Below are 14,284 nucleotides of genomic sequence, written 5' to 3'. Positions count from 1 at the left end.
TGCTAGTGTTAAATGTAGGCTAGTGTATTGTAGAAGTAGTGATTGTCTTTGTAGTAGTGGGATAGTAGCCTATATAGTAACAGTAGAAATACTAAATGCAGTGGTAGTGGAAATACCCACGTGACTGTTGCCCAATAATAGTATAGTGCTTTTTCACACTTATATAATATAGTTATTTGGCTTGCTCCTCCAGAATTGCTGCCGGCCATGACCAAAGCCTTGACTTGGGGGTGTGGTTTGATGTGGGTGTGTCCTTGCCACCACCAAGACACACCCATCTGTCAGAACCTTGCCCACAGCCATTTCCCCCCAGGCAATCATAACAAACAACTCCTGCAGATTGAGTTCAATAACTACAGGGAGATGTATGGTGAGATGCCAGAGGAAGCTATGAATAGGTCAGTAGCCTACAGAGTAATATGAGAATGCAAGTGCTGAATTTATGTAGATATTTTAAATGTAGGTCCATGTAAAATAAACAACCCTTCACATAATACCATAGAATCAGTGTTCTGCTAATATAACAATGTGCTCCTTTCACTGTCGTTCCCAGCCGATACAGATACTGTGCCTATCGACATTTCTTCTGGTGGTAATGGACCTACATTGGCAAACTTGTCAGAGGGGTCATTCCTTCCTGTGTGGTGTCCCGTATACAATAGGAGTTCCCTGATCTTGGTGTAAAACACACAGGGCTTCTCCCTCCCCATATTGTCTGATACCATTCAATAATAAAAAGACAATACAAGTAAAAGTTGTGTCCAGTAAAATGTTAATGCCTAGTGCCAGGTCTCTCTCCATTCAGAGACATCAGCAACAAGCCTGTCTGTCAGTCTGGACTTCATCACATCATCTTGCTAGTCTCCATCTGCTGTCTCCATTCATTGTTTCCACATCACCAAGTTCAATAACAAAACAGGCACTAACTAGTAGCACAAATAGAACGCTTATGGGAAGTTTTAGGGATTTTTTTACACAGGGAAAGAAGGGGAAATTCACCAATCACCACAGCCCACAATTCATTCTCTTTGTCCGTTCCTTTTCCCAGGGGTAATCCTCACACTTTGGTTCTCAGCCAATCCAGTACACAAGGGGGTTAGTCCGACAGTCTAGGGCACAACACGTAAACTCACAGATCATGTGCTCTCTTCTCCCACGCTTCATATCACACTTGGTTCTCTCCTACTCTGCCCTGCTGTGCAGGCTGCTTCCCCCTTTTATCCTCAAACCCTCCCTGGCTTAACGAGTTCCAGTCTTGCCTCGTTGGGGCAGGAAGTCCATATAAGGGCCGGGGGTGGAGCCAACAGACTGCCAGATATCTCCCCTCAATCACCACTTCCCCTCCCCTCTCCCCGCCGGCTGTCATAACACATAGTCACTGTTATTAGCAATGGCAGTTAGAATAGGTGATATCTGATACACAAACTGATATTATGTTGAAATTTGAACAGGTCAGACTAAACCTACCTAATTCTGTTCTCCCCATCAATGACCGTTGGTGAGCAGGCAAGAGGTGAGGCAAGGTCTTTGCCAGAGCCCCATTGATAGGCATAGCAGTGTAAATCAGCTCCTGGCCCCTCATCAAAGACACTGGTCGGTCGGTCACACACACACGTTATGCCCTGGACATTATATGCATCTAAGAAGTAGAAAATAAGCAACAAATAATGTCAGGTCACATCAATTATTTTTCACAATTGGGTTATCAAATATATCAAAGTAATGAAGTGGGTTACCTTCTGTATTTATACAACTGATGAGCCTGTGAAAGCTGTTGCCGCTGACAGGCTAAGGTTGCTGGCCGGATACTTTCCAACATGTGGCTGACAGTTCCATTCATATGAATGCTCACAGTGAGGGCATGTCTGCATGATGCTGATGAAGGCCCCCTTGCTGGTCTTCTCAAGCTGCATGTTCGGCTGCAAACTGGACATCTCTCAAACAACTGCAGCAGGCAATCTTATGAGGTGGTGTTTACAGGTAGTGTCCTTTTCATAGGAGTCGAGGTAACTCTGGCAACAACGGAAGAGGTGTCACAAGGGTACTTCCCACTGGGCAAAAACTGGTTGAATCAACATTGTTTCAACATAATTTGTCAAAGTATTTTGACGTGGAATCTATTTTTAAAATACATTGGATTTGCAAAATCGTGAGAGTGAACTGTTGGTTTGAGGGTGACATTTCAACCACAGGATTATGTCATCATGGTAACCAATTTTGTACATTAACTAACCTTGTATAAAATATGTTGAATTTGTACCTTTGAGACAATGTCAGATCTTCAATGTTATAGCCACTATCAGAAAAAAACAGTAGGTTGAGAATGTATCTATCTACAGCTTTCCTTTGGTCTCCCATCCAGGGTTATAACCGAACCAGGCCTGCTTCTCTTAGATATTTGTCAATGTGCTATCGTGAGAATTATTAGGGAATCCTCCTCTTAAAAATTAAATAGATTCACTGTTGCTATCGAAGTCATATCAAAGAGTAAGTTTAACAGAGCAAATGAAATGTAACCATACTTTATGAATCTTATATAAATCAATGATACTATTTAGGCTTATATAACATTTGCAAAGTCATCAACAGCTATTGTTTCAATTCAACCCAGGATTCAACTAAAACTAGACAATACATATAGGCCTAGGCCCTAGGGATTCAATGATTCACGTCTCCATCTCAACCAAAAAACGAAGTTAAGTAATAGGACTAAATCAAACTTTATTTAAGGGCATTTAAAGTTTGATTTGATTTAGTCCTTTTCATGAACTTCGATTTTTGGTTGATATGCAGACATGAATCCAACATATCAATTATTAATTTGTAGAAAACTAATTGCCTTCTGTAAGTTTAAGAAACATTGCCTTGTGCCTTGAAATTCCGTTACCAAAACCCCACATACAGTATCTTTAAGATATTTTCTAATTTTTCTCCCTAATTAGGAGGCAGGATAAAGAAATGTCACATAAGTAACAAGTAAAGGTAGACCTATCAATTAGTTCTAATGTTTTTACTGATATAAATGTTGTTTAAATTATTAAGTGACTAAAACTACCAAATTGGTAACGGAATTTCCCAAAAATTAGTAACGGAATTTCTGCAATTGAATTGGCTACAATGGGAAATCATAGTACTCACAAACCACAGTTGGGTTCACCAGTTTGGACAGTGCAATACAGTACAGCACAGCACAGTACAGGGGGTGCAGAGTATAGTTCAGGACAATACAGTACAGTCCTGTAGAGTTCAGTACTGAACTATACTCTACTGTACAGAACTATGCTCTACTTTACTGTATCTGCTGTACTGAACTCTGTACTGTACTGAACTCTACTCTATGGTTCTGTGCTGTACTCTACTGAGCTCTACTGTGCTCTACTTTGATGTCCAAACTTGTGAAATAAAGACATCTATGATTGGTTTAGATTTGGTGCAGTCTGGACCAACAAAATGTGGTCTTGTTTGGGGGCAGAGCTCATTAAAAATAATAGCCAATGTGTAGAACTTTTGTTGCATATATATCCAGATGATGCTGCATACTATTTTGCGCAATGACGCTGTTGGTGTGTTCGAAGCGTATGACTTGGGTGACTGGAGTCTTTGACAATTATTTGGGCCTTCCTCTTACACAGCCTAGTAAATAGGTCCTGGATGGCAGAAATCTTGGACCCATGCCAAATCTTTACAGTCTCCTGAGGGGGAAAAGGTGTTGTGGTGCCGTCTTTATCTTGGTGTGCTTGGACCATGATAGTTTGTTGGTGATGTGGACACCAAGGTACTTGGAAGTCTCCACTCTCCACTACAGCCCCGTCAATGTTAATGGGGGCCTGTTCGGCCCTCCTTTTCCTGTAGTCCACGATCAGCTCCTTTGTCTTGCTCACATTGAGGGAGAGGTTGTTGTCCTGGCACCACATTGACAGGTCTCTGACCTCCTCCCTATAGGTTGTCTCATCGTTGTTGGTGATCAGGCCTACCACTTGTGTCGTCAGCAAACTTACTGATGGTGTTTGAGTCGTGCTTGGTCATGCCGTTGTGGGTGAACAGGGAGTACAGGAGGGGACTAAGCACGCACCCCTGAGGGGCCCCAGTGTTGAGGATCAGCATGGCAGATGTGTTGTTGCCTACCCTTACCACCTAGGGGCGGCCCGTCAGGAAGTCCAGGATTCAGTTGCAGAGGGAGGTGTTTAGTCAAAGGGTCCTTAGCTTAGTGATGAGCTTTGTGGGCGCTATGGTGTTGAACGCTGAGCTGTAGTCAATGAACAGTATTCTCTGACTGCTATCGATGCCACATATGCCGTTTTCAAAGGGATTCGTTGGTTTTAAGGGGCAGTCACTCTTTAATCGTTAGCCGTAATTAAATATGTTTCTATGTATTTATTTATTTTACATTAAGTTGGGTTGTAGGTAATAATATATGTTGATTGTGTAAGAACCGACGCTGGAGTAGAGAAGCAGGTACGGAGAGTGAACATTTAATTTTGCATAGACATGGAACAGGACAGGAACAGCATCAGAACCGGGTAACACAACGACAAAGGACAATTAATGCTGAAGTGGGGAACAGACAGATATAGGGGAGGTACTAACACAGGTGATTGAGTCCAGGTGAGTCCAATGAAGCTCTGATGCGCGTGACGAGGGAAGCAGGTGTGCGTAATGATGGTGGCAGAAGTGCGTAATGCTGGGCAACCTGGAGCCCTCGAGCGCCAGGGAGGGAGAGCGGGCTCTGGACCCGCTGACTGGGGCGTTCAAGCCAGACGAACCGGTAGAGGCGTGGGAGCCTGGCAAACCGGCTGAGGCGTCGGAGCCTGACGATTCAGGTGAGGCGTGAAGCCTGATGATCCCTGTGGGACGTGGGAGCCTGGAGAGCCGGCTGAGACGTGGGAGCCTGATGATCCGGCTGAGGCGTAAAAACCTGACGATCCGGTTGAGGCCTGACGTGGGATGGGCGCCTGCCGAGCCAACCGGGGCAAGGAAATCTCTTGAGCCAGCTAGGGCGTAGAAGCTCGACAAGCAAGCTGAGGCAACCCCGTTCCATCGGCGGCGCCCCCCGGACCCGACGTCACCACCAACCGAAAAGCCAGAACTCCCCGATGCTTCGCATTCTGTAAGAATCAACGATGGGGTAGAGAAGAAGGTACGGAGAGTGAACATTTAATTTTGCACAGACAGGGAACAGCGTCAGAACTGGTTAATACAAAGACAAACGACAATTAATGCTGAAGCGGGGAACAGAGCGGGGGAACAGACAGATATAGGGGAGGTACTAACACAGATGATTGAGTCCAGGTGAGTCCAACGAATCGCTGATGTGCGTGACGAGGGAAGCAGGTGTGCGTAATGATGGTGGCAGAAGTGCGTAATGCTTGGCAGGCTGGCGAGCGCCAGGGAGGTAGAGTGGGAGCAGACATGACAGATTGTGGGGGAAAACACAAAATAAACTGAATTCTCCTAACTGGTAGTTATCCCATTCCCCCGAAAGCATCACATGACATGATTTATTTTATAAAAAACAGTGCTTTTTATTTCTGTTATACTGTGGAAAAATAATTACATACCATTTTTAAAAAATATTGGAGATAATGAAATTAAAAAATGAAAATTTGATCACTTTCTGTTGTACATCTTTTGAACAGTTTTTTTTTCCTGCTACGTAGAACAGTACAATAAGATAAACATTGTATTTCTAAATTCAAAGACACAATAATACAGGATACAGTCCTACCAGAGGTATAAAAGTATTGGAACAGGATCGTGAAGAGAAATGATATGGACATATTACTGAAACACACTCGCACACATGAACACATACAGACATGCACACACACATACTGTACACACTGACATGCATACAATAGTCACGTTCACACGCAGGTAGAGTACTGTATGTATATGCATTACATACATACACACACACACACACACACACACAGCCATTCACACATCTATACAAACACTGTACAAATAGATGTGCATACACACACTCTCTCTTTCACGCACAAACATTCCCACTCCGCTATCCGTATATCAATACTGTAGACAAACCTTCATTGAACCTCTCCATACACATTCTCCTCTGGCCCTCATGGCTGATTGTGTGTGAGGAGGAATGAATGATGAAAGCATTACCGCATGTTCCCTAAGGCCACTCTTATACACACCATCTCACTAGCCTGGTCCCAGGTGCTGTTTGTTCGCAAGCGTGACAATGACCGTAGGAGTGGGCAAGACAGCACAACCAGATCTGCGACCAGGCTACCACGTCACCTCTCTCTATTTCAGCAGGGGGCACCAAGCTAAGGTTTATAGCCTGGATCCAAGCTGAATCCGCTATGTTTCACCATATAAAATATGTAGTTCATATAAATGGTGAAACGTAAAAAATTCAGTTTGAATGCCAGGCTAGCAGGCTTATAGTGTAGTTCCATATGCCCGGACTGCCTCAAGGCCTGAACACAACACCTTCCCATAGAAGGACTTCATCCATGGTATCTACTGCATTTAAATGCTTGTAACCCCAGATTTACATCAAATAAAGAGCAAACATGGACACTTGGTAAAAAGGTTCTTGTATACCCTCCCCTTCCTGAATCTTGCCAGTCATCATGGCTGACAAAAACAGGTACTCAAATACTTCTTCATGTTTCTCTTTGTTTGTTGAGGTGAATATCACCCAAACAAAGACTAAACACTCTCAAGTTTGAACATCTTGGTCCACAGACACTTCCTTCACAGAAATATGACCAAAATAATTCTGTAAAATGTTAAAAAATAGAATAGAAAGCTCTAGTTTGTTGGTGTGCAAATAAAAACAGACTCATATAATACAGATATATGTAGATGATGGATTTCTAAGCAATGAATACTGTTTGTAATGCAGTGCAAAACGTACGATGACCCCACTAACCAGCACCAATGGCGCCAATGAAGTGGAGCAATGTGGGATATATGTGTTCTAAAATCACTGTATAAAACAACAACCAGCTAAAACAAAATGGCGGCCAGTCACGACCCTCCACTGGTTGAGGTTTCTCCCGCCCAACGAACGAGTACCATATTTGACGGTCAATTTCTCCATGATATGCCTTACTGTAATATTTGGCAATCGAATATGGAATAAATTGCCTGTAACGCTCACTCTCGTCATTCATTACAATCTAAATTCATAGCACATATGCTATTTATTTCGATAATTAACATCTAAAGATCTTTTGTTCTCTCTAGTCCCGTCTTCTCTGGTCTTGATTGGACTTTCGCTTTCTGCTCTTTCAGAGCAAAGATTTGAACACTGGGAGTGTGGGAATTCTATAGATTACCAGGAATTCACTCGTTATCCACTGATCTGGACTCTCTCTTTCTCACACCCTCCCTGTCTCATGGGGAAATTCTAACTCCTCTGTGTGTGTGTCTGTGTGTGTGTGTATATCTGCGTGTGTATGCTCACATGTGTACAGTATATCTGCGTATGTTTGAGAATGTGAATGCGTGTGTGTGCGGCCTCTGTGTGCGTCTGAGTGACAGTGTGTATGAGAATGCACCCTCACCGTCTATGTGACCATGTCAGCTATCCATCTCACACATGTGTCTGCATCCTCTGTGTGTGTCCTCTGTGGCCGTAGTCAGAGTGCTGCGAGGTATAGGAGAAGCGGGTGGAGCTTCCATACTTCCCCAGTCCAGTCTCTGACCCTGATGGAGTCGCCCCCGGCCCCACCCCCACACCAGGCCCCACCCCTGGCACAGGCCCCACCCCCGACCCCACCCCGTACATCTCATAGGAAGGCCCGGTTTCCAATGGAGCCAGACTGGGCGGGGCAAAGCCCATGCGGTAGGGGGTATAGGGGTGAGAGGGATAGCCGTAGTTGTCGTAGGCCAGCTGAGGGGAGTCCAACAGGCTGCAGTCCCCAGGGAAGTCGCTGGTCTGCGGCGGGGGGTTGGGAGGGGGCTGCTGGCTCTGCCCAGCCCGGGTGAAGGTGTTGAACTGGGCGTAGCTGTTGTGGGAGAGTCTGGAAGGGGGCCGGGGGTCGTAGCAACTGGGGCGACCGGGGGTGGAGAGGGGCCCTGGGCCTGGAGGGCCTCCTCCGCTGGCCGTGGCCCCTGATCCTCCAGCACTGCTGCTGACAGAGGCAGCTCCCCCTGGGGTGTTGGAGGGCCGGTAGTCAGAGTAGTGCATGGAGCGGGAGGCGGGGCGACCCTCATCAAGGGTGGAGGCTCGCACGTTGTAGTAGCCGTTGGTGGGGTCCTGGAGAGAGCAAGATTAGAAAACATATTGTCACTAAGGTGTGTGTGTGTGTGTGTGTGTGTGTGTGTGTGTGTGTGTGTGTGTGTGTGTGTGTGTGTGTGTGTACATGTGTGTGTGTGTATGTACAGTGCCTTCAGAAAGTATTCCTATCCCTTGACTTATTCCACATTTTGTTGTGTTACAGTCTGAATTCAAAATGGATTAAATATAGTTTTTGTCACCCATCTACACACAATACCCCATAATGACAAAGTGAAAACATGTTTTTAGAAATGTTTGCAAATTTATTGAAAATTAAATACAGAAATATCTAATTTACATAATTATTCACACCCCTTTGCTATGATACTCCAAATTGAGCTTAGGTGCATCCAATTTCCTTTGATCATCATTGAGATTTCGATACAACTTGAATGGAGTCCACCTGTTGCCAATTTAATTGTTTGGATCTGATTTTTAAAGAAACACACCTGCCTATATAAGATACCACAGCTGCATGTCAGAGCAGAAACTATACTGTCTGTAAATCTTCGCAATAGAACTGTGATGAGGCATATATCTGGGGAAGGGTATAAAACAATTTCATTTATTTGTAACTTTTTTTGAACCCCTTTTTCTCCCCAATTTCGTGGTATCCAATTGACATTAACAGTCTTGCGTCTTAGCTGCAACTCCCACAAGGACTCATGAGAGAAGAAGGTCAAGAGCCATGCGTCCTCCGAGACACGACCAAACCAAGCCGCACTGCTTCTTGACACAATGCCCACTTAACCTGGAAGCCAACCACACCAATGTGTCGGAGGAAAGACCGTACACCTGTCGACCTTGTCAGCGTGCATGCGCCCGGCCCACCACAGGAGTCGCTAGAGCGGGATTGGACAAGGACATCCCTGCCGGCCAAACCCTCCCCTAACTCGGACGACGCTGGGCCAATTGTGCGCTGCCCCATGGGTCTCCCGGTCACGGCCGGCTGCGACAGAGCCTGGAGTCGAACCAGGATCTCTAGTGGTACAGCTAGCAACTGCGATGAAGTGCCTTAGACCACTGCGCCACTCAGGAGGCCCTATAAAACAATTTCTAGAGTGTTTAAAGTTTCCAAGAGCATGTCATCTCCATCATTAGGAAATTGAAAAAAAAAGTATGGAGGTGACCAAGAATCCAATGACCACTCTGACAGAACTACAGAGTTCCTTGGATGAAATGGGAGAACCTGCCAGAAGGACAACAGTCTCTACAGCATTTCACCAATCTGGGCTTTATGGGAGAGTGGCCAGACGGAAGCCACTCCTGAAAAAAAAGCACATGACAGCACACTTGGAGTTTGCAAAAAGGCACGTGAGACTCTTGAGAGCATAAGGCATGAGATTCTGTGGTCTGATGAGACAAAAATGTAACTCTTTGACCTGAATGCAAAGCGCTATGTCTGGAGAAAACAGCTCATCACCCTTCTTACACCATCCCTACTGTGAAGTATGGTGGTGGCAGCATCATGCTATGGGGATGCTTTTCAGCAGCAGGGACTGAGAGACTGGTAAGGATAGAGGGAACAATGAATGGAGCCAAATACAGGCAAATCCTTAATGAGAACCTGCTTCAGAGTGCAAACGACCTCAGACTGGGATGAAGATTTATGTTCCAACAGGACAATAACCCCAAGCATATAGCCAAAGCAACGCTTGAATGGCTTCAGAACAAGAATTTAAAAGTCATTGAGTGGCCCAGCCTAAGCCCAGACTTGAATCCCATTGAAAATCTGTGGAAAAACTTGAAGATTGCTGTTCACTGCTGCTCCCCATCTAACTTAACAGAGCTTGATAAAAATCTGCACAGAAGAATGGGAGATCCAAATCCAGATGTGCAAAGCTGATACAGACCTACCCAAGATGACTCAAAGCTGTAATCGCCGCCAAATGTGCTTCTACAAAGTACTCACTCAGGGATGTTGTATTTGATTTTCAAGAAACTTGCAAAAATGTTTTAAAAAAGCTAACTTTTTTTTATTGAATTCATTTTGAATTCAGGCTGTAACACAACAAAATGTGGATTACGTCAAGGTGTATGAATACTTTCTGAAGGCGCTGTATGTGTGTAAAATAATCTCACCTTCAGGTCGTACTCCTGGCGAGTGTCTAGCGTATCGCTACGCAGGTCCTGCTTGAGTTCTATATCGTCTTTAAAGGGCTGAGAAGAGGGAGAAAAGGACACAGAAGAGGGCAGAATCTAAACCATCAAACAATGAAAAAACAACAAAGGAGGGGAGGAATCCAACATAAGTGGGGGACCGAATAAAAAAGAAAAAAAAGAAGAGGGAAGGAAGAGAAAGTGACAGATCGTATTTTAAGTTGAAAAGGGTCATCTTTAAGTGTTAAAAATTCTGAGTATTGTGATTGAAAAGATAGAACAGCAAAAGTTGATATGACAGAAATGTTTTTTGTTGCATTTCTGTTAAGTGGTTAGTTGTAAGGTAATAGCTTCAGAGTTGAGGCGTCGTTGGAATTATTGAAAAAAACTTTAGTGATCGCCTGAAGGGAAACTTGGGTAACATAAACCAAAGGAAGCAAAGTTCAAGGCAACCTGCTGTAGCGTTGTGATGGCGACTCACCGAGTACATGGCCTTGACCATGCGTGATGCCGTGGAAACGCTGCCGGAGTCCTCTTCCAGACTGTGGGTCTCCTTGTTTATTGTCTCTACCTTGATGTCTGGCTTACCCAGCGTGACCCCACGACGACCTGGAAGCACAACACGACAGCACAGCACACAGTTGAATACTGCTGGATATACGTATGTCAGGGTATAGTGATGTATGTACAGTATGTGTATAAATGAGTATGTATATGTGCATTTTAATGTATCCATAAATGCAAAACAGCACAGCACACAGTTGAATACTGCTGGATATATGTCAGGGTATATTGATTTAGATACAGTATGTGTATGTTTATGTACTTTATATGTTTAAGTATATGTATGCAAGTGTAAACATGTGAATAATATATTGCATTCTGAGGAAGTTCAGGTGTATACTGTATGATGTTTTCAATGCATTGGTATCTGAAATATGTATTTGTATGTGTTTGCTACTGTATTTTGCAGGTTTTGTATGTTTGCTACTGTATTTTACAGGTGTATGCTTTTGCTACTGTATTTTACAGGTGTTTGTGTTTGCTACTGTATTTTACAGGTGTTGTATGTGTTTGCTACTGTATTTTACAGGTGTTGTATGTGTTTGCTACTGTATTTTACAGGTGTTGTATGTGTTTGCTACTGTATTTTACAGGTGTTGTATGTGCTTTCTACTGTATTTTACAGGTGTATGTGTTTGCTACTGTATTTTACAGATGTATGTGATTGCTACTGTATTTTACAGGTGTTGTATGTGTTTGCTACTGTATTTTACAGGTGTTGTATGTGTTTGCTACTGTATTTTACAGATGTATGTGATTGCTACTGTATTTTACAGGTGTTGTATGTGTTTGCTACTGTATTTTACAGGTGTTGTATGTGTTTGCTACTGTATTTTACAGGTGTATACGTTTGATATTTCCTAGATGGAGTTATCACTTACTGCCTTTGCGCTGTCGGTAGAAGATGAGCACCAGGACTAGTAAACACAGGAATAGCAGGATGGTGCAGCCAACAGTCCCTCCTGCTATTATACCCACTGGTACCTCCTCTGAGAGTGGGAACAGAGAGAGAGAGAGGGAAGAGAGATAGAGGAGGAGAGAAACCGTGAGAGAGAGAGAGGGAAAAGAGACAGAGAGAGGGAGATTGAGAGGGAGGAGAGAGATAGAGGGAGAGAGACAGAGAGAAACAGAGAGAGAAATAAAGAGAGAGAGAAGAAGGATAGAGGGAGAGAGGTCAATGCAATAGGGTTCAGTTAGCTGTTTATACAATATGTCGATTCAGCTAAAACATTATAATAGAGCAGGCATGAATATATGCTGGTTATTGTTGTTGTTGTTTTTGAGGAGGGATGTCTGGTCGCATCACGTTACGAGTATGAATATAATGCTGCTGAATATAACGGTGTTGTTGTTGTTGTTGTTCGTCTCTGGGCATACCGGTCTCTTCCAGGGTGATGATCATGGTCCCGGGTCCGAAGGAGTTCCAGGCGGTACAGTTGTAGGTGGACAAGAAGTCAGCCTCCATGACGTTGTTGATGGTGAGGGTGGAGAGGACAGCCCCTCCCTCAGACAGCGGTTTACTCTGCTCCACCGTGTACCTCTCCAACAGAGTCCCCTTCTCCTTCTCCCATACGTTCTCCTTCCATGCCCACACCTGAATCACAGGCAGGCAAGCAGGCGCACATTAACACACACATATATACTATACTGCATGTGCTCTGACACACACATGCATTATGTACAAACACATATAAGCATAGATGTGCATATGCACATATGGAGGAATATACACACAGGGGTGGACTTAGTGATTTGGAGGCCCCAGATATAGGCCCCCCCGAGCCCCCCCATGTCTATTAAACAAAATCATGGCTACTGAACGAAGAGCTGTTCGGAGCCGGCTCTTTTAGGTGAACGAAGCAGAATGAAAAGGCGAACTGAAAAGACTTGAAATACCCCTCAATAGTAAAGGTCTTTGCATCACCATGTAGAACAGGGGTGGGCAATAATTTTGTCTTGAGGGCCACATCGGGGTTTCAAAATTAAACGGAGCCGTACAGATTTTTTTCCAGAACGATTTGTTCATCAAAAGCAATTAGCGGGCCAGAAAAAAGGGCAGTTTTTTAAATAAATATAAGCCATAGGTCCATTATAATTTCTACATACTTTATATCTGGTTTTAGTTAGTTAGGGATGCACTGATGTGGCAATTCTGGGCCAATATCTATATCTGACATTGTCTTCGGGAAAATACCAATACATTTAGTTATTGTATGGCCTTTTTAACCAATCTCGCACAGATACAAACTGCAATCAAGTTTCTATGTTCATGAAGCTATTAAGAAAATATGTCAAATTACTTAAACATGGGAAATGTGTAACAATTTTAATTGGCATCACAAAGTGAGTGAAATGGATCAGAAAGATATTGGAAAGTTCCTCAAGTAATAAATTGTGTGTGTAGAAAAAACACATGCATTGTTTTCAATTGGGGTTTTGTCACAGTCCCTTCTAACATGGCCTGCGCAGCTTGTGAGTGTCGTAGAGGGAAACAGAGTCTAAGCTTTCAGGAATGGGGTCATAATAGCTTATAGACCTAACAGTTCAAAAGCTAGAGCAAAATTCAGAGGAAGAAAAAAGAATCCGCTCCGTTTGTCACAACCAGAGATGGTCAAAGCCTCTAAATAGCGCACATCGGATGAGGACCTCAAGTCAAAGAAGAAGAAGGCAAGATAACAGAGATATTATGTATTATTAAACAAAACGATGGCAAGTTCTGCCACTGTGTACACATTTGTACAGTATACACAAAGACACACACACACTAAAGTAAACAAACAAGCACATACATTCCAAAACATTCACACACACTTACAACGCCCACATTATGAGATTCACACACTACCAGCACCAACTGTTCCAAGCAGCTATATCGCTCTATTCGTGGACTTTAGAGTTACATGTAGTGGTTTTAGAATTGGTAAGAATCTTACACACTTCCTCAACTTCCAAGCCACTAAAAGCTATTATTCACACTGAAGTATGAGCGACTATTTGAAATTGCATAAGGCCACATGTTCCCGTAATCTACCATTCATTCTGAAAAACGAGAAACTCTGGCAGAAGAATTTGCAGGGACAACTGTTCCTGTCGTTCCTGTCCTTCATATTTTATAACTATTTTTCTGTCCCTGCATTAGAGACGCACCCCGGTGCGTCAGAGAGAATTAAACTCACAAGGTTTAGAGAGGAGAGGAGGACGAGACCAATTACACACTGACTGCATCCAAAATGGCATCCTATTCCCTATACAGTGCACTACTTTTGACCAGGGCCCATATGGTACACTATGTAGGGACTAGGGTACCATTTCAGACACAGCCACTGTCTGAGTGCATCCGGACCAGAGAGACAAGTGGAG

General features: G+C 43.7%; 1 protein-coding gene across 1 annotated transcript in view; it reads right to left on the bottom strand.

Annotated features, from left to right (window-relative positions):
* Window positions 1-5,503: 5,503 nt before the first annotated feature.
* The window catches only part of LOC120049673 (kin of IRRE-like protein 1), a 37,785-nt gene continuing 29,004 nt past the window's right edge, over window positions 5,504-14,284 (bottom strand). Inside the window, exons 11-15 of the mRNA XM_038996020.1 lie at window positions 12,302-12,518; window positions 11,806-11,913; window positions 10,842-10,969; window positions 10,343-10,420; window positions 5,504-8,239 (exon numbers count right to left, since the gene is read on the bottom strand). Of these exons, the coding sequence (XP_038851948.1) occupies window positions 7,574-8,239; window positions 10,343-10,420; window positions 10,842-10,969; window positions 11,806-11,913; window positions 12,302-12,518 (1,197 nt within the window). The 3' untranslated portion in view covers window positions 5,504-7,573. The remainder of the gene's footprint in view (window positions 8,240-10,342; window positions 10,421-10,841; window positions 10,970-11,805; window positions 11,914-12,301; window positions 12,519-14,284) is intronic.

This window comes from Salvelinus namaycush, chromosome 6 (genome assembly GCF_016432855.1).
Source record: "Salvelinus namaycush isolate Seneca chromosome 6, SaNama_1.0, whole genome shotgun sequence".
Taxonomy (NCBI): domain Eukaryota; kingdom Metazoa; phylum Chordata; class Actinopteri; order Salmoniformes; family Salmonidae; genus Salvelinus; species Salvelinus namaycush.
This window is presented reverse-complemented; position numbering and strand designations above follow the sequence as displayed.